At 36.6% G+C, this 21,471-nt stretch overlaps 1 protein-coding gene across 2 annotated transcripts in view; it reads right to left on the bottom strand.

Moving 5' to 3' along the window:
• Nucleotides 1-1,691: 1,691 nt before the first annotated feature.
• Nucleotides 1,692-21,471, bottom strand: part of LOC126354192 (N-acetylneuraminate 9-O-acetyltransferase) — a 254,852-nt gene continuing 235,072 nt past the window's right edge. For both annotated transcript variants that reach the window (XM_050003647.1, XM_050003646.1), the window contains one exon: nucleotides 1,692-6,932. In XM_050003647.1, the coding sequence (XP_049859604.1) occupies nucleotides 6,588-6,932 (345 nt within the window). In that variant the 3' untranslated portion in view covers nucleotides 1,692-6,587. The remainder of the gene's footprint in view (nucleotides 6,933-21,471) is intronic.

A 21,471-nucleotide genomic window follows, 5' to 3' on the forward strand; every position in this document is an offset into this window, starting at 1 on the left:
GTCAGTCAACTAGTTCATTTGCTTGTTATTCATGTACACATCAAGTGATATGGCAGTGTTAACTTCACACCATGCAATCCACTTCGAATGTATGTGTTTTATTTTTCAGTTTTAATATGGAACAATACAAAATTGTTTAACAAACTAACACAGAGTTATTTGCCATATGCCTATAACTGTATATAAGTTATTTTAATTTTATAAAATAATGTCTAACTTTGGACTTTGATTCTGAAATTTGTCCATCCTCTCTGGGTAGACAGAAAATTTTGGGTGGGCACTGCCACAACAACAGAGCCATACATCTGATGCCATGTGCCCACTGATTGCCACAGCAGAGCCTCATGCCTGATTCTGTCGCCTGGCCTGGCTGTGAAACATCCATCACTTTGTGTGCAACAGTCAATGTGTTGGGTGTTCATGAATGTAAAAATGTACACTTCACAAAATATAATATCCTATGATTATCATATCAGTAAGAAGCAACTGGAAACAATCAACTTAAAAAATACCCGTGTGTAACAATTTGTGTGGGGTATGGAACGAGAGCCAACACACAGGCTCAGTTATTGATAAAGCAAGTGGCAGATTTCAGTTCACTGGTAAGATACTATTAAATGCAGCCACTCTACAAATGACACTTCTTACAAAACACTCTTGCCATCTATCCTAGAATATTGCACAGGTGTGTGGACCCATGCCAAACAATACCAACAGGGAATAAAGAACATATACAAAGAATACTGAATGGTTACAAGTTTGTCTGACCCACAGAAGACTCCCACAGAAATGCTGAAAAGCCTGAAAAATAAGGCCAACTATCCTATGAAAGCCTGCTTACAAATTTTAAGTAACCAGAATTAAGTGAAGTATCTACTGGGACTGTGAAAACAATCGGACTATTTATAATTATAGCACACAGTTCAGTATTTAAGAATTCGTTCTATATGCACTTCATACGTGAACGGAAAGGAAAGGACTCTAATGAGTGGTACAAGGGAAGGGCTCTTTTTAATGAACTTCACAGTGTCTTCTGGAACATGGATGTAGTTGGAGATACGCAGGGGGATTCAAGAGTTATGTCCCATAGGACAGAGAGTGTGTATCAGAACTTGACAAACTTTCAGAGACGGCAAATGAAGTGAAATGAAATAAGCATGTGGCTAGAACTTCTAGTCAGGTACACCAGTTGACTGGTGTGAGTCTTTGTAGCTGATGTCACTTTGGTGACTTGTGTGTTGATGAGGACGAAATGATGATGAATATAACACAGAACCCAGTCCCCAAGTGGAGAAAATCTGATTCAACTGGGAATTGAATCCAGGCCCCTTACATGACATTGCACTGCACTGCCCACTCAGCTATGGGGTCTGACAGACAGGCGGGGAGACAGGACCTAAACTTATACACCTCATCTACTTAACAAGTGCTCATAACTCTTAAGGTACACATTTTAGAGTCCATCTATACTGGATTTTTTTCTTTGTTTTGGTCCATATTACCACCTCTGAAAGTTTGTCGGCGGTGTTCTCATTCACCCTATTTCTCATATGGGACATGACTTTTGAATCATCCTGTGCGAAACTTGGCACTTAATGTAATTACAACAAGTCAGTCTCAGTACTATGAATATTCTTGTTATCTGTCCAAGTTTTCAAGGAATGAAAAAATTACACAGTAATGACAAAAAATTAAAACTGTGACATGTCTTTGATTTTATTATCTTTGAAATGTACTTTAAGAAAATTCAAGATGTTCTTTACTATTTAGATTTGAAATAAAATTTAGAAAACTGCACAAAAGATACAAAAAAATAAAGTTGTTACTCAAACCACTGTATTTTAATAGTGACAAAATTTCAATTTTACAGTACTGCACGAGCTGAAGGCTCATTTATGAACATGCTTTGCCAAGCTTTCAGATGAGGTGCTTCTTCAGAGCTAACTAGTACAGAAAAATAAATATCACACACGCGCACACACACACACACACACACACACACACACACACACACACACACACACACACACACACACCTCCACTTTATCAGTACTGCAGCCCAGTTGAGGTGCAATGTCAGTACATTATTTTTACTGATTGACTGACTGAAACCCATTCATCTTAGATTGTGTCATCACAAATATATGGGTCTGACAAAAAGAAAATATTAAATACAAAATAAAAAAATTACACAAAGGAAGCACACTCGCAACAACATCAACATCATGTTCAGTATTTGCAACAATGAAAGTAAATATCTAATCAATGCAGGTATCACAAAAATTCTGCACACATTATGCAAAAAATGATAAAATATGCAGTGGATATGTTTATATAAAAAATACAGACAATATTAACTAACACATACATAGATTATGACACATAAATATAGACATATTTACTTATTTGGTCCATGCCTGCTGACAATTGAAGTGTATGCTAAGTTGTCATCTTTCCTTCTTCCACTATGTATCATATTCCCCCAAGGACTTTTCATAACTATATTCAAAGATACCTAATCAATTTATGAACATCACTTGATAAATAAATTTCATTCTGACAGTAACAAATATATTTATTTCATGATAAATAATAAATGATTGCATTAGGGGGACACATATGAACTATGTATCACATCGTTATTAATATTTCTGTACATACTGCATTATATACTGTGGATCATGATTGGTTCACTAACTTACTCATATTGTTAATAAGTGATTGAACAGACGTCTAGGTGTTAATGTATTTTCTATCTTTTAACAAAACCTAATCAGAAACTTAATGTAGTGTTTGCCTTCTGCTGCAGGGAATATACATAAACAAATAAATGTTTTTTAAGTATCTCCTTTTGTATCAAATACTCTGAATTGTTTTTATTATTATTATTATTATTATTATTATTATTATCATTCAAGTACATAGTATGCCCAATTGGTATCACAGTCATTGGAGAGGTAGTTTTCTGCAAGAATGTTATAAGAATTATTCCTGGCATTTTAATGGATTTGTTTCAAGGTGTATTGAAAAATCTTAATCACATGGGTACAGTGCCAATCAAATCCAAATACATATGCAAACAATATTGTGCATGTGGCTTTCTGGAACTGTCTCAGATGACTATTAAAATTAGTGAAATTGAAGTGTGCATCTTTGACGTGCCATAAACATTACTTAAATTATAATTTAAGTAATAGAACTACTTGTTAAAAGTTACACTGTGTAAGGCTTTCTTTTTAGTTATTTACACGAAACACATTAAATCACAATTTTTGTCAATTTATTCAACTATTGACCATTTTATCTTTTTATGTTTTCCACGAGCATGTACAAAAACATTTAGCACATTGTTTTCTTTTATGTATAAAAGGGTAAAATCAACAAATATAAACAACATGATATTTTGCATATTATAAAGCACAACATTTTATCGATAGAAAAAACTATTATCTGTTCACAAGACTAATCACAAAACATTTACAAATCTCTTCTTGCTGTTACATCTACTACTTTGCTCAGGCATGCAGTACTGAATACTTACATGAGTTCCAGAGTGTGTTTACACGATGCTAACAAGTGGACATATGTATCTTTATTATTTACAGCATTGATGAAACAACACTGTACCAATAAAACTGGTGATAGAGTAAACTGAAAAAAAATATCTTTTTCTATGCTTAAATGGCACTACAATTCAGAATGGGGTGATAGGAACACTGTCTTTTATGGACAAGATACGGTAACTATAAAGCACATATAATTGAAAAAACTCTACAGAGTGTTTCAGAAACTCTAATCAGTCAAATGAAACAATCATTCATGTATAAGACCTTGATAAATTGGCATTAATCTTTTCTAAAGCAAAACAATGTGATACTACAATATTAAGGTAAAAAAAAAAGAGAGAGAGAGAGAGAGAGAGAGAGAGAGAGACACTGTATCACTGATTGTGTTTACTCTCACTTTAGGATGTTGTAAGATAAGTGATAACAGTTTTCCTTGTTTATAAAGGACATACATTGCTTATTTTTAGCTTATATCACTGATAACTTCTGCATTAATTCTGTGTTTTTCATGTCTGGATTATACACACACGTGCGCGCACTTGCATGGGGGCGCGTTATGCAACCAATACGGGATACATACACCTTTTCAGCATAAAATACACACTGAATCGACAGCTGTCAGAATAAGGAGTACCAATAATGATGAAGGAAATGACATTGAAAACTGACAATAAAAATAAAAGGGTCTTTGTATCTTATTTGTGTAAAGGGCTATGACAACCAATGTAATTTATAATTAGGGAGGTAGGAAGAGCCAAAAATGCAATAATGAATCAAAATAAGAAAATACTGCAGAAAGAACATGATGAACAAACTCAAGCAAATACTTATGAATAATGAGTATGTTACATTTCAAACTGAATTTAACAAAATACTGTATACTATGACTATGGCAGAATGGAATAAATCGTGGTGAAAACAGAATCTAGCTCAAGTGCATGGGATAATCACAATGCAAAAAGGATCAGAACTGATGTTTATTCAGAATTTGTAAAGAAGAAAATGTATCTTAACTTACAAATCTTTCAGCAGTCTTTATGCTATCATATTTAACTTGTCTAATATTTTGTTATTTTGTTCTCTCTTGAGAAAAGAGTCTGAGATTCAGTGTGTTTGAACAGCTGAAAATTTTACTTTATTTTCTATTTAAAACATAATCTGTTTTATCAGTTGCAATCCTGTCAACTTTCATCCAAATGATTAGAAAATTTTCACCATTCTAGTCAAATTTATTTCATTTGGTCCCACTTCATCTTCAGCACACTGAGATAAGCAGTTATTCACCCATATATACATAATGTTCTTGATTTGTATATGTTGAAAAATCTGTTGCTTAGATTTAGCTATCCAGAAACATGTAAAGGAAACTTTATTTAAAGCTTTTACATACAGTTCCATGCAACTGAAGTGTTCTTATTTTAGTGAATAACTGATTATTATACAGAAATGATTATTGCTGATGTTGAGCAACTCTTATTCTGATCCTGCCTAGATTTCAGAGACAATACTGGTGAAGGTAACCAGTATTCTACATGCAAATAAGTGAATACAAAAATGAAGAGAAGACAAAAATTGGTATTGTGTCTTCATAAATTATGCTATGTATGTACCAGTTTGCAAGGCAACACAACATGAGGTTCAGAATGAAGCACCAAGTGACCCAAAAGTCACACTTTGCTGCTCAGACATTTCAACATAGAAGGGTAGAAAGTCTCGGTTGTGCACTGCAGAAAGTGAAAAAATGTTAAAAAGTGACCCAAAAGTCACACTTTGCTGCTCAGACATTTCAACATAGAAGGGTAGAAAGTCTCGGTTGTGCACTGCAGAAAGTGAAAAAATGTCAAAAAGAACTTTTGCTTACAGTAGTTTTCAAATTTGTAAGTTCTTTCTAAATTTGAACAATTCAGAAGTGCATTTCCCCCCTTCCATAACCTTTGTTCATTTAACATTTCTGCAATTGTGTATCTCTATTATCACAAGTGTTTGCATGTACTACGCAAATAATAAATGTAAATACTGTATGACAAAATCACAGTAGAGGCATATAACACACACAGAGTAAGAAAATTACACTTCAAAGTAATTACTAAAAGAAGCACAGTGTAGCAAGGTAGTCTCAGTAACTACTTCAATATTTGTATAACCTAGCAATGGAAAACCCAATATGTTAATAATGATAATATTATGTAAAGGATAGATTGCTACTTCCCATGCAGCGGAGATGCTGTGTCGCAGGTAGGCACAACAAAAGACTGTCAAACAAGAAAGCTTTTGTCTGAAAAGGTCTTCACTGGAATTAGACACACACACACACACACACACACACACACACACACACACACACACACACGACCACAATCTCTGGTTACCAAGGGGAGACAGTACGGCCTTCGCAGCCAGACACTATGCTCGTGTGTGTGTGTTTTGTCTAATTCTGATGAAGGCTTTTTCACTTGAAAGTTTAGTTGTTTGACAGTCTTTGTTGTGCCTATCTGTGGCTCAACACCTCCACTACATGGTGAGTAGCAATCTATCATTTTCATAATATTATCATATACAATCTGACAATTATACGGACTAAGCTGCCAAGTACACTAAACCCATTTATAAAACTGGTAAATATTCACACTGCTCTGAACCAAATTACACAAGATGAGCCACATTATCACATAGAAAAATGGTCCTAACAACAATGAAATGGCAGGGAATTTCATATTTTCCTACTATCGCGGAGCACTTTCCAATCTTCCTTTTTTGTTGACATTTTTATTTTTACATGTTTAATCCATGTTAAAACAGTAAGAATATTGTAAAAGCTGCCCATTTGATAGCATATGATAAATTTCATATTTAATTTTAAAACATATTTAAACATATTTACACTCCTCCACACAAGTGAACTTTTATCAAGACAAAGAATCTGTGATATCTAATACAAATTTATGAACACAAAAATACAGCAGTCTTCCTGAGAGTTACTGAAATATCACAATATTCATCAATCACACAGTAAATACAGATTTAAAACATTCCATCATGAATTCCAATTGGAACAAGCACAGCAAGAAAGAGCAACACATTTCGCAATACGAGACGCCAGTCAGCAGGTACAGCATATGGTGTCAACACACGAGTCAATACATTCACTTCATGAGCCGCACATACAAAGATAAATGAAGTAATGATTAAATTAAGTACAGGATATCCAGGTAAAAGTACAAGCACACCATGTGTATCTGCTGCCAACCATATATGATACTGGCTAATAAACAGCTCCAAAGAAATACGTCCAAACCAAGCAAACAAGCTTGAGTAGCGAGTGCGCAGAGCACCAGATATGTTACGAAGCACTATGTAGCTCACAATCTGCAAAATAAAGGGGAAAATACATGTAAATATTTGAACTTTTGTGCAACAGGAAGGAGAAGATTCCAATACAGTTTACTGTAACTATATTAAGCACTGTTCTCACATAATAATTCCTCAAATGAATACAGAGATCATTCTTTCATTCCACCATTCATTCAATCATTTATTTATTTATTTATTTATTTATTTATTTATTCAATTTGACATTTCTGTCATTGATGTAATCATCTTCAGTCTGAAAACTGGTTTGATGCAGCTCTCCATGCTGCTCTATTCTGTGCAAGCCTCTTCATCTCCAAATAAATACTTCAACCTACACCCATTTGAACCTGCTTACCATATTCGTCTCTGGGTCTTCCTTTATGATTTTTACCTGCCACATTTCCTTCTAATACCACACTGGAAATTCATCAACACTTTTAGGATACAGGCATTCCTTCTTTTAATCAAGTTTAATCCAGCTACATTTCATTACTCTTGTTTCGATTTCATTGATATTAACCTTACATACTCATTTCAAGACACTTTAATTCCTTCTCCAAATTTTTCTTTAGTTTCCTGCAGCGCTCGCTTAATATACAGATTGCGTAACATCAGGGATAGCGTACAGCCCTTTCTAACTCCTGTCTCACTCACTGCTTCCCTTTCATGCCCCTCGATTCTTAGTGCTGCCATCTGGTTCCTACCCTGTGTCTTTTATTAGTGCTGTCTGGTTTCTGTCTAAGTTGTATGTAACATTTTGCTCCTTGTATAGTATCCTTGCTATTTCACAATTTCAGAGTGTATTTTAGTCAACACTGTCAGGAGATTTATCTGAATCTAAAAATGCTATAAACATAGGTTACCTTTTCATGCTCCTGTACTTCCCCATAACCAAAAAAGATCTTCGCAGAGGTCAGTTTCTACCAGTTTTCCATTTGTATGTAAATAATGTGTGTCAGTATTTTGCAATCATGACTTATTAAAAGGATAGTTCAGTTATATTCACACCTGTCAGTACCTGCTTTCTTTGGAATTTTGAGGGTATTTCCCATATCTCATACAGCTTTGACACCAGATGAAGTGGTTCTGTCATGAATGGCTCTCGCAAGGGTATCAGTAGTTTTGAGGTTATGTCATTTACTCAAGGAGCCTTGTTTCAACATATGTCTTTCAGTGCTCTCTCTCAATATACTATTTCCCATCTCATGTTCATCTACTTCCCCTTCCCTTTTTATAATATTGCTTGTAAGTTCATTTCCCTTGTGAAAAACCTCTATATATTCATTCCACCTTTCAGTTTTCCCTTCCTTGCTTGCAAATTTTACTTTTACTTCCCATTACTGCCTACTTATTCATAAATTTTGTTCAGTGTTTCTTCTCCTAATTATGAACTGAACTCCTTGCATACACATGACCAGAAGTGTCTCTCTTTCTTATTCTTCCCTTGTGGTTCCCATTCCATGATCCATCATGGCAGTCTCTCCTCTGACATCCTTTTCATTGTGTATACACCCACAAGAGTTGTTTTCTCCCGCAAAAGTAATAATAAAACTTGTGACCTCAATTTTCTTCCTGATTACTTCGTTTCTGATCCTTTCCCACCTGGATATCCTTGCAAACCATCTCTGTAAGTCCATTTCAGCTGCCACCAATCTTTTCATCAATTGGAATTTAAATGCCATTCTTGTGACCCATATATGAAGTTTATTCAGACAGTAAGGTCCAAATCACAGTAGCTAACCTAATGTCTTGCTAACACTGAAAGGTGCATACACACCCTCTCCTGGCATGTCTTGCTTGTCAAACAATGTCATTTACATAGCAGCAATGTACTATTTACAATGTTAGTTCAAATGCTGAAAACAACTGATCAGCTTGCTGAGAGTGAAAAATGCTCTCAGAGATTCAGTGGGAATTCATCAACACCTAAGTTAGGTGTATGACTGCAATACGATGAATGACTATAAAATGCGTAAGTGGGTGAGAGGTTCCAAGGATAGATGGGAAAATATCCATGACAGTCCACGATCAGGCCAACCATCAGATCTTTTGGATGGAGACAGACTGTCCATCTACCATTTTTTCCAAGACTTTGCACCGAGTGATTTTCACTTGTTCCACAATGTAAAGGAGTTTCTTAGTGGCAAGCACTTCACAACAGATTGCAAGGTGAAAGAAGCAGTTAATGACTGTTTATCCTCACAGGTGGAAGCCGTCTATGACTCAGAGGTACAAAAGCTTGTGGAAACGAATAAAAATAAAAACAGAGAAATGTGGAAGGAATTAAATAGAACCATTTTTTTGAAAAACTGTGTGATGCTTTATGTTTTATAAGGAATCTGACCTTACTTTACAAATAACCCTCATAACATAATGCATCTGATAATTGTTTTGAAGATTATTTTCTTTTGCTCCCTTCCTAATTTGTTGATCCCACAAAACAACATTTAATTTTCCAATAGTGAGCTTTCCAGCATTTACCTTAATTTCCTCAAATTATATACCAGCTTGTGAAAGTTTTACTCCTAGATACTTGTACCCTTTCACACATGTAATTGTTCCAATGCCTTCTTCCAGTGTCAAATCTTAATTTGTTCCTGCTATTACCATGTATTTTCTTTTATTCTTGTTGACTTGAAGGCCCCATTCTTTATATTCCCCTATTAATTTTCTGGTGATATACTCAATGCCTTCTTCATCTTGTGCCCAAATTAGTTTGTCATCAGCAAACTGTAGTGACTAAATAATAATTTCATTTCTTGGGATTCCAATACTCTTATTTTTTCTTCCAATTTTCGTACACTATCTCTGTATATATTATGTAACGCTTTTATAGCTTTATATCCAGATTACAGAAAGTTTTGTACATTTATTCATTCTGCAGAGTTTTCATATTGATTCTCAATTGCTTTAATTAGACAGGATTAATACGAGATTATTTTCGAGCCTTCCACAAATTACATGAAAGTATTTTATCATCAGCTTTTTATGTATCTACATGTACTAACTGAAGGAGCTGATTTTGAGTATTTTGCTTTTCAAGTATTTGTATACAGCAAAATATGTGATCTATCATTTATCTTTCTGTTCTGAAGTCAGCTGTTCCCTGCTCTCCATTTCCACACATTTTTCCTCTAAAAAAATGTTAAATAATCCTCCTACAAAGCTTGCTAAATATATAAGTCACAGTTATTCCTCTACAGTTCTTACATGCATCTTTCCTTTCTTATGAATTGATGAGATAAATTCTACTCCTGAGTCTTCTGGGATAGCCTTGCCATTTAAAAATTTTTCAAAAAGGTTATTCAAATGTTCACAAACTGTATCTGTACCATATTTCGATAGTTCAGTTGGTGTTCCTCCAATTCCTGTAGCAGTTCCAGTCTTTAATGTTTTAACTAAATCTTTTACTATTGCTATACCCACAGAAAAGCCTTCATTACTTTCTGTTATATCAGTTTCACTATTACCTGTACCCAAACATTCTTTCCTATTTTCTGTGAACAATTTTTTAAAATATTTTTCCCAAGACTGAATACTAATACGTTTTATTACTCTGTTTCTTTAGAAATTTTCCTCAATATTTTCAATATCCTTCATGCTACTGAGCTGCTTTTTCACAAGTCTTACTTTTTGCTTCCACCACCATTTTTATAATTTTTGACTATTGGTCTTTTTATTCCATCTCGTTCTGATCATTTAGAATATTCAGCTCTTTCTTAATTTGTATCTCTTTCCTTATATATATGAATCAAAATACAATGACTTTTCCCCCACAAAATTAACTGCTCTACCCAGAACTTCTTCAGCCACTCCATATAAAGTACTAACAATATATTCAAAACAAAGATTCCAAGACTTACCAAGCGGGAAAGTGCCGGCAGACAGGCACATGAACAAAACACACAAACACACACACAGAATTGCTAGCTTTCGCAACCGATGGTTGCTTCTTCACGAAGGAGAGGGAAAGACGAAAGGATGTGGGTTTTAAGGGAGAGGGTAAGGAGTCATTCCAATCCCGGGAGCGGAAAGACTTCCCTTAGGGGAAAAAAAGGACAGATGTACACTCGCACACACACACACATATCCATCCGCACATACACAGACACAAGCAGATACACAGACACAAGCAGACATATTTAAAGCTTTAAATATGTCTGCTTGTGTCTGTGTATGTGCGGATGGATATGTGTGTGTGTGTGTGCGCGAGTGTACATCTGTCCTTTTTTTCCCCTAAGGGAAGTCTTTCCGCTCCCGGGATTGGAATGGCTCCTTACCCTCTCCCTTAAAACCCACATCCTTTCGTCTTTCCCTCTCCTTCCTGAAGAAGCAACCATCGGTTGCGAAAGCTAGCAATTCTGTGTGTGTGTGTGTGTGTGTTTTGTTCATGTGCCTGTCTGCCGGCGCTTTCCCACTTGGTAAGTCTTGGAATCTTTGTTTTTAATATAACAATATATTCATGCTGAATTAACTTATGTTGTTGTTGTTGTCTTCAGTCCTAAGACTGGTTTGATGCAGCTCTCCATGCTACTCTATCCTGTGCAAGCTGCTTCATCTCCCAGTACCTACTGCAACCTACATCCTTCTGAATCTGCTTAGTGTACTCATCTCTCGGTCTCCCTCTACGATTTTTACCCTCCACGCTGCCCTCCAATGCTAAATTTGTGATCCCTTGATGCCTCAAAACATGTCCTACCAACCGATCCCTTCTTCTAGTCAAGTTGTGCCACAAACTTCTCTTCTCCCCAATCCTATTCAATACCTCCTCATTAGTTATGTGATCTATCCACCTTATCTTCAGTATTCTTCTGTAGCACCACATTTCGAAAGCTTCTATTCTCTTCTTGTCCAAACTAGTTATCGTCCATGTTTCACTTCCATACATGGCTACACTCCAAACAAATACTTTCAGAAATGACTTCCTGATACATAAATCTATATTCGATGTTAACAAATTTCTCTTCTTCAGAAAAGCTTTCTTTGCCATTGCCAGTCTACATTTTATATCCTCTCTACTTCGACCATCATCAGTTATTTTACTTCCTAAATAGCAAAACTCCTTTACTACTTTAAGTGTCTCATTTCCTAATCTAATTCCCTCAGCATCACCCGATTTAATTTGACTACATTCCATTATCCTCGTTTTGCTGTTGTTGATGTTCATCTTACATCCTCCTTTCAAGACACTGTCCATTCCGTTCAACTGCTCTTCCAAGTCCTTTGCCGTCTCTGACAGAATTACAATGTCATCGGCGAACCTCAAAGTTTTTACTTCGTCTCCATGAATTTTAATACCTACTCCAAATTTTTCTTTTGTTTCCTTTACTGCTTGCTCAATATACAGATTGAATAACATCGGGGAGAGGCTACAACCCTGTCTCACTCCTTTCCCAACCACTGCTTCCCTTTCATGCCCCTCGACTTTTATGACTGCCATCTGGTTTCTGTACAAATTGTAAATAGCCTTTCGCTCCCTGTATTTTACCCCTGCCACCTTTAGAATTTGAAAGAGAGTATTCCAGTCAACATTGTCAAAAGCTTTCTCCAAGTCTACAAATGCTAGAAACGTAGGTTTGCCTTTTCTTAATCTTTCTTCTAAGATAAGTCGTAAGGTCTGTATTGCCTCACGTGTTCCAACATTTCGACGGAATCCAAACTGATCCTCCCCGAGGTCCGCATCTACCAGTTTTTCCATTCGTCAGTAAAGAATTCGCGTTAGTATTTTGCAGCTGTGACTTATTAAACTGATAGTTCGGTAATTTTCACATCTGTCAGCACCTGCTTTCTTTGGGATTGGAATTATTGTATTCTTCTTGAAGTCTGAGGGTATTTCGCCTGTCTCATACATCTTGCTCACCAGCTGGTAGAGTTTTGTCATGACTGGCTCTCCCAAGGCCGTCAGTAGTTCTAATGGAATGTTGTCTACTCCGGGGGCCTTGTTTCGACTCAGGTCTTTCAGTGCTCTGTCAAACTCTTCACGCAGTATCGTATCTCCCATTTTGTCTTCATGTACATCCTCTTCTATTTCCATAATATTGTCCTCAAGTACATCACCCTTGTATAAACCTTCTATATACTCCTTCCACCTTTCTGCCTTTCCTTCTTTGCTGAGAACTGGGTTGCCATCTGAGCTCTTGATATTCATACACGTGGTTCTCTTCTCTCCAAAGGTCTCTCTAATTTTCCTTTAGGCAGTATCTATCTTACCCCTAGTGAGATAAGCTTCTACATCCTTACATTTGTCCTCTAGCCATCCCTGCTTAGCCATTTTGCACTTCCTGTCGATCTCATTTTTGAGACGTCTGTATTCCTTTTTGCCTGCTTCATTTACTGCATTTTTATATTTTCTCCTTTCATCAATTAAATTCAATATTTCTTCTGTTACCCAAGGATTTCTAGCAGCCCTCGTCTTTTTACCTACTTTATCCTCTGCTGCCTTCACTACTTCATCCCTCAGAGCTACCCATTCTTCTTCTACGGTATTTCTTTCCCCTATTCCTGTCAATTGTCCCCTTATGCTCTCCCTGAAACTCTGTACAACTTCTGGTTCTTTCAGTTTATCCAGGTCCCATCTCCTTAATTTCCCACATTTTTGCAGTTTCTTCAGTTTTAATATACAGGTCATAACCAATAGATTGTGGTCAGAGTCCACATCTGCCCCTGGAAATGTCTTACAACTTGAAACCTGGTTCCTAAATCTCTGTCTTACCATTATATAATCTATTTGATACCTTTTAGTATCTCCAGGGTTCTTCCACGTATACAACCTTCTTTCATGATTCTTGAACCAAGTGTTAGCTATGATTAAGTTGTGCTCTGTGCAAAATTCTACTAGGCGGCTTCCTCTTTCATTTCTTAGCCCCAATCCATATTCACCTACTATGTTTCCTTCTCTCCCTTTTCCTACTGCCGAATTCCAGTCACCCATTACTATTAAATTTTCGTCTCCCTTCACTATCTGAACAATTTCTTTTATTTCATCGTACATTTCTTCAATTTCTTCATCATCTGCAGAGCTAGTTGGCATATAAACTTGTACTACTGTAGTAGGTGTGGGCTTCGTATCTATCTTGGCCACAATAATGCGTTCACTATGCTGTTTGTAATAGCTTACCCGCATTCCTATTTTCCTATTCATTATTAAACCTACTCCTGCATTACCCCTATTTGATTTTGTGTTTATAACCCTGTAGTCACCTGACCAGAAGTCTTGTTCCTCCTGCCACCGAACTTCACTAATTCCCACTATATCTAACTTTAACCTATCCATTTCCCTTTTTAAATTTTCTAACCTACCTGCCCGATTGAGGGATCTGACATTCCATGCTCCGATCCGTAGAACGCCAGTTTTCTTTCTACTGATGACGACATCCTCCTGAGTAGTCCCCGCCCGGAGATCCGAATGGGGGACTATTTTACCTCCGGAATATTTTACCCAAGAGGATGCCATCATCATTTAATCATACAGTAAAGCTGCATGTCCTCGGGAAAAATTACAGCTGTAGTTTCCCCTTGCTTTCAGCCGTTCGCAGTACCAACACAGCAAGGCCGTTTTGGTTAATGTTGCAAGGCCAGATCGGTCAATCATCCAGACTGTTGCCCCTGCAACTACTGAAAAGGCTGCTGCCCCTCTTCAGGAACCACACGTTTGTCTGGCCTCTCAACAGATACCCCTCCGTTGTGGTTGCACCTACGGTACGGCCATCTGTATCGCTGAGGCACGCAAGCCTCCCCACCAACGGCAAGGTCCATGGTTCATGGGGGGGAGGGAATTAACTTATATAAAGCATAAAAGTAACAAAAAAATTACAACTCATGAAAATCTACCCACACTTATTATTACTGATTACATCTAGATGGAAATATATACATTATGCAAAAAAGCAGTTATTTTGAGGAAAAAACCCCCTTTCTCTTACATTACTCAGCTGTGTTTTTATCTTATAGTGCAGACTAAGCATTTATGTATCTTTACTGATTTCACAGGACACTATTAACTTTCTACATACTCCTAAAGCTTAAAGTAGGTAATACTGTAGGTACATTAATGTTACATCCCCAAGTCCAAATATTCTAATAAATTACAGAAAGAATGAACGATAAGTTACTCTTTTACATTGCTTAGCATATCTGGAGTTTTCCAATCCTGTGCTTGATTCAATGATAATTGCAGACATGGAGCTAAGCAAAGACCCTGGGAGGATGTAAGCAATGAAAACTGACTAAACTCAGCTACTAATAATTTTGAAGAGTGATAAAGTTCAAGCAGAGTGATAAACATGTGGCATGTGTGTTAACTATTCAGTTTGGGATGTGACCCAATCTGGGACTTGACAATTAGGGTCAATATCATCACGAAATAGTGATTATGACAGAAAAACAGTACGAACATCTAGGAAAGGTAACAACATTGCCAGATGATGTAAAAAAATGGGGAGATCCAGAACCAGAAGGTAGCAGTAATAAAAACTGAAGGATTTCGTGATGAGCAGAATGAGCTAATCTTTGAAGAGGAGAAATCTGTGGAAAAAGAAGTCCTTGTCCTTGTTATTCACACATAAGAATGTGTAGAAAATGCGAATATTCTTAGCAATTCTGGGAGCAATGTGCATGTCGTGTAGTAAACATTTTATGATAAAGTTTTGAAAATAGATGTAGATATTCCAGAACCTTCTGAGTGGATTTAAAGTTGTGGAAACTATGGGGATGCATAGAAAACCCATAAAGGAGCAGGCATTACTGGAACTGAGCAGGCTAATGCTTATATATAATGTGGATGCAACTGCCATTCCAGAACTCTGTGAAGCTGTAATTATATGTGCTGATTGACTATCAGAATATGGACATGTTTGGATTTTGATTATGCAGTTATGGAAGTAAACCAAGAATAAAACAGGAAAATGATTTCATTCTGCAGGAAAGCCATTGCTTTGAGATATGCTAAATTTGTGAAAGTATGGAGTACGACTACAGGCTCTGCAGTTTGTTGGAGAGAAAGACCAAAATATGTTGCAAGCATAAAACAAAGAAAATAATGATCCAGGAGAGAAAATTCTACAAAGCATAAACAATAAAATTGTTAGATTGCTAGTATAGAGGGAGTAGAGTATGAGATCAAAGATAAGCTTTCCAATCTGCTATTTACATACAAAGATTTGTTTCAAAAATGACAGGGAAGGTTAAAAATAAAAACTTATTAGCCATTCTCATGCAATCTAATTTCTGAGGAAAAGGGGACAGCAGCAGAGATTAAATTACAGATGTTGGCATCTGGGACAAGAGACAGAAGTTGTAGCCAATATTCTAGTCCACTCTGTGCTGTAAATAAAAAGGGTGGTGACTGTACAAGTGGATACCATACAAGTAATCAAATTATCTGAAGCACACAGGGGGCCAACTTGAGCCTATAAAACACTGATACAGGAATCTGAGGGAACAAAGATATTCAGCATTCTGGACATGACTGCCAATTACCACCAGATAAATCTGGATGAGGAAACTTGTCAGTATACAAGGTTTGTATGTGATACAGATGCTACCAATATCAGAGATTTCCGTTTGGTCTGAAGGTCCCCACATCAGCTTTTAAAAATTTTGTAGAGAGTGCTATGACAGGAAACAGTAAAATTATGTTGTATGTGGATGACATTTTACCATGACTTTTACTTTATAGCGCATAGAGTAACAACTGCTGTTGGTTCTAATAAAAGATGATTTTATTTAACACACGACTGGTTTCAGGCTTGTGCCTATCTTCAGGCGGTTTACATACATCTCTGTTTAAATCAAAAACAAATTATGTCGTGACGACTAAATAGATGTAACTGAAACAGCTGGAAGTGGCTAAGCAGCAACATGTGTTGCAAAATATTAATAGTACTTATATAAATGTGGTGTATGCATATCATATTCACATTAAATTTATCACACTTAGTATCGCGAGTGAAGATATTCTTGATAGTACCGATGAAGTGGTGCAAGCCTTAAATTTGGCAAAAGAAAAAAAAAAATTATGCTACCTGTGATTACACTCAATGGCATACATTGAATGGTTAAAAGTATCCAGATACCTCCGTGTAAAGTGGAATTGACCACTAGATGTCATGAGAGCGAGACCTGGCACTATAAAAGGAGATGGGAGCATTGTGTTATTAGCAAAGGAGCACTAACAGCAGAATGTGTCAGTCAAGATAACTCTGCGACTTCGAACATGGGGAAAAAAAGGATGAATTCAGCAGAAGAAACCACTCATGAGTCCAAAGTGCTCACAGCAGTCCAGCTACCACAATGATTGTGCATACGGCATTTTTAAAATGGGGTAAAATTGGCAAACAGCTCTTCATAAACCACATACTTCTGTAGGCAACGCTAAGTGACACTTGCGGTGCTGTAAAGCACAACTGCACTGGAGAATGGATGACTGAAAATGACTGATTTGGAGTAATAAATCGAGCTATACCCTGTGGTAATCTGATGGAAGGGTTTGGGTTTGACAAATATCAAAGTACGGGAGGAGGTGGTCTTATGGTATGGGGGTGTTATTTGTGTTTAAGAAAACACTAAATGCAGAAGGATATAAACACTTTTTACAGCTTTGGATACTGTATATGGAAGAGAAACAGTCAAGAGATGATGATGTTTGATTGTATCAGCATGAAAAGCAGCATCTTTGAGCAATGGTTTGAGGACAATAACATTTCTGAAATGGACTGGCTTGCCCAGGGCCCCAACCTCAACCTAATGGAACATCTTTTGGATGTACTAGAATATTGGGTTTACTCTACACTCTAGTGTCCAACATCACTACCTTCTCTGGTTTCAGCTCTTGAGGAAGAATGTGTTGCATTTTTTCCTCAGATATTCGGTCAGCTTACTGAGTGCCTCTGATATTCAGGCAACTTACTGAGCGTCCCCAGCAGAGTTCAAGCCACCATAAAGGCAAAGGGTGGACATACTCCATATTAAAGTCCACTAACAGGTGTCTAGATAATTTTAATCAAATGGTGTACAACACAACCCAGCGATCATGGCAGTTATGAGATTTCTTGACACCCACTAACAGGAAATAGCTGAACGCATTTTTTTATCTTATGGGATACTGCAGGTGCTTTGAATGGTGGTGTGTTGCACAGTCTACTGAAGAAGAACTGGGTTTGTGCTGAGGAAGAGAAGAGAGCAACTTATTATTTGTTGACAATAAGGTGTTATGTTACCAAATGAACATGTAATGTGAGAGCTGTAAAACTTTGTATTCCTGAACTTGTTAGATTGTTGCATAATGGTACACCCACTACAGTATTGCACAAAATAAATGCCTTGCAAAGTTTTGCCAGGAATGCCTCTTTAATAACACTATGAGGCAAAGAGTTAAAGTACCAAGAACTTGTGATCCATGTAAAAAAGAAAAGAAGAAGAAGGAGAAGAAGAGACAAGATTTTCATACACCTGGTGCTGACAGAAACTGAAACAGGGGTTGACCCATGGCACCAATAACTCAGTCTATTGGGGGTGCTATATAAATATTAGTTATTTTGGAGTTGGAATTATTTGCTAAATGTATAAGACAGCACCCTTTGCAGAAAGGTAGTGGCACAGCTTTTGGAGCCAACTTGAAGAATGATTATTTCCTATATGTATGCCTACCCAAAGATTATCAGTGACAACAGGAGTAAATTTACTGGCGAAACAGCTGACTGTAGTATCCAGGGGACTGATACACTTTTCAGAGTGTATTGCCAAGGAAAAGATGGAAATGATGGCAGTACATAAACAGTTGGAAATGAGCTTGCTACCCTACCCATCAGAACCTTCTGATCAGCAGCGTAATACTGCCACCCTGTCAGCATACACATTGCAGAAAAAATGCAAATAGACAAGTAACATGTTTTGTGTTGTTTTTTCTGTCTCAGGAGAATGTAAAACAACATGAGGTGAAGCGCCTGTATTTTCAGTGCAATGAGATGATGTGTTGCTAACACCTTTTTCTTTACATATGTAAAAATGAAATTATCATTTGGAAAATCCAAGATGGAATGAACATTTTCATAATATTGTTACAAATTATCATATGGCATTGTTGGCTAGAACATCCAGACTGGGTCTGTTTGATGCATTTCCAGCAGACAGTATGATGAATAGAAAAATTTCATATTTATGATTTTTTTTCCTCTTCAATTAAGAGTAAATAATTTTTTCAGTGATAACATAAAAGGTGATAATTTAAAAGAGCTACTGTCTTCACAAAGACAATCGTGTGCATAATTAAGCTCTGAAAAATGCAGTAAAGTATGATATTTCCATGTTTCCAGCTTTTTGTTTTGAAAGGACATATTGAAGCTAAATTTTCATGAACATCAAATCTGAAGACATGAAGCAAAACATACAGTTTCTCTAAATAATCCATGATTGAGAAATTTTAGAAGATAAATTTCAGATGTGTTTGTTCTTGCCCAGGTTTTGGTTTCTATTAATGAAATTTCATTGACACACAAGTGATAACTAATGTACTATGTACAATTTTTTTGTTTGTTTTAGTTCTTTCAATATTTTTCACTTTCTTGATGTTCAGGAGTTACATTGAAAGCATTATAAACATTCTGATCACTATGGGTTTCAAGTAGAGAATGCATATAATTTCCTATTAAGTGATTTATATAAACTGTATTCCTATTGTTTTGTTGTATAACAAGTTGTATCTGATGTGTGTGTGTGTGTGTGTGTGTGTGTGTGTGTGTGTGTGTGTGTGTGTGTGTGAACTGAAGCACTACCCCCCTCCCCCCCGCCCAAAGCAAACTGAAATTTAATTCTACTGCCACCAATGTACATTCAGGTAAGGACCACAAAAATAAGAGGCAAGAAATTAAGACTCATACAGATGCATATAGACAGTCATTTCTCTCACCCTCTATTTGTGAGTGGAACAGGAAATGAGATCACTAGTAGTGACACACAAACCCTCCAGCATGTACCATGTTTTGGCTTGCAGAGTAGGTACGTAAATGTAGACGTAAACCCAGGAGTGAGATGGGTTTTGCATTTTTATTCTCTTGCTTATTTTGTCAAACTCTGCCAAAAATGGGGAGGTGGGGATGTAAGTATAGCACTATGAAATGCACAATCTACCTCATCATTTTATGAACATCAATTAACCATAGTTTCCTATTGCAGGAAGCAAGCACAGGTTGGTTACAGGCACAGGGTGAGAACAAATCACCCGCTATGATTTACATACCTAATTGCTGCATTTTAATTGTAAAGAGAGATAAGGCAGTGTTACAAACACAGCCGTCCTGTACAGAATAAGGCTCTGACCCACTATATGCATTTTCAACTAGCTATGCCTTAATGCTATAGTCTTCTGCCAAGCCACAGTGGGAAGCTCAAACACTTGAAGTAATCCCACAGCTGGAAGTACACATTTATACTGGCTTGAATCACAGGCATAAATCCTAACATATTTATTTCTCATGTTCTGTTGAAATGTGTGAGCCAAAGCTACCTAACAATAGAATGCTGATTAGACAAATTTATGAACAAACAATTAATAAAACAAAAAAGAAGGCTTCATGAATAAATAACATATTACAGGGAAATGTTCTCAACTACTGCAACTCCTGTAGAGCACTTCCTGAATAATCTTGTGTTGGTGTCTGAAGCAAGCCTCTCATCTAGCGGAACACCTTTTTCGTGTGAGTGTATGTGCTTTTTATGCCTCCAGTATTCTGACAATACTGTTTGACTCTTGCTTTCCATAAAATATTTAGTTTTGATTTCCAGTGCTACAGAGTCGGCAAAATAAAACTGGTCCAGAAGATATTTATAAAACTGACATGTAATTTATTGTTGTTACTGAACAGGAGAAATCCTCACCACAAAAACACTGGTAACTGTGACGCTGATGCACCAATTAGTTGCTGTCAAATACCTGAACATGCTCTGTCCCAAGTACTTTGCTGTGTCATTACATTTGAGTAAGTGATTGGAGCAGATGCATTTAGTGATCAGTTGAACACAACACAAAATGGAGGTCACGATAAAATGGTATGCATTCCTTGTCTCATGTTATGCAAAGCACAATTCACGGAAAACCTGTACAGAACAGTTTGCACAAGAGTTTAAGGCTTTAAGTGTTTTGCAACAACTCCAGCAAGGTCAGTAATGGAAAACATAGTGGCAAAAATGGCATGAATTAGATTCTGTAGCGAATAAAAAGTGTAACTACCCAAAGAAGAAATTGAACACCAGAAAGCATTGCTTGAGTGAAAGAAAGCCTGGAACAAAATCTTATAAAGTCTCATTGGCATTTATTTGTGCAAGTGTGAATCAAGAGACTGCCATTTTGAATCAACATAAAAAATTACCTGCATCTGAATCCTTACAAATTTAGTGTTGTGCATGACAAAGTGAATGAACTTTTGCATGTTGAGTTCTCCTGGAATCTGGATCTTTGGCTCCTCAGTAATGCATTTCTTAGAAGAGACCAGTTTCAGAGCACAGAACATTCATCACATAATATGAATTACTCTAACGATATTTTCAGCAATATGGAGCA

Source organism: Schistocerca gregaria, chromosome 3 (assembly GCF_023897955.1).
Source record: "Schistocerca gregaria isolate iqSchGreg1 chromosome 3, iqSchGreg1.2, whole genome shotgun sequence".
Lineage (NCBI taxonomy): Eukaryota > Metazoa > Arthropoda > Insecta > Orthoptera > Acrididae > Schistocerca > Schistocerca gregaria.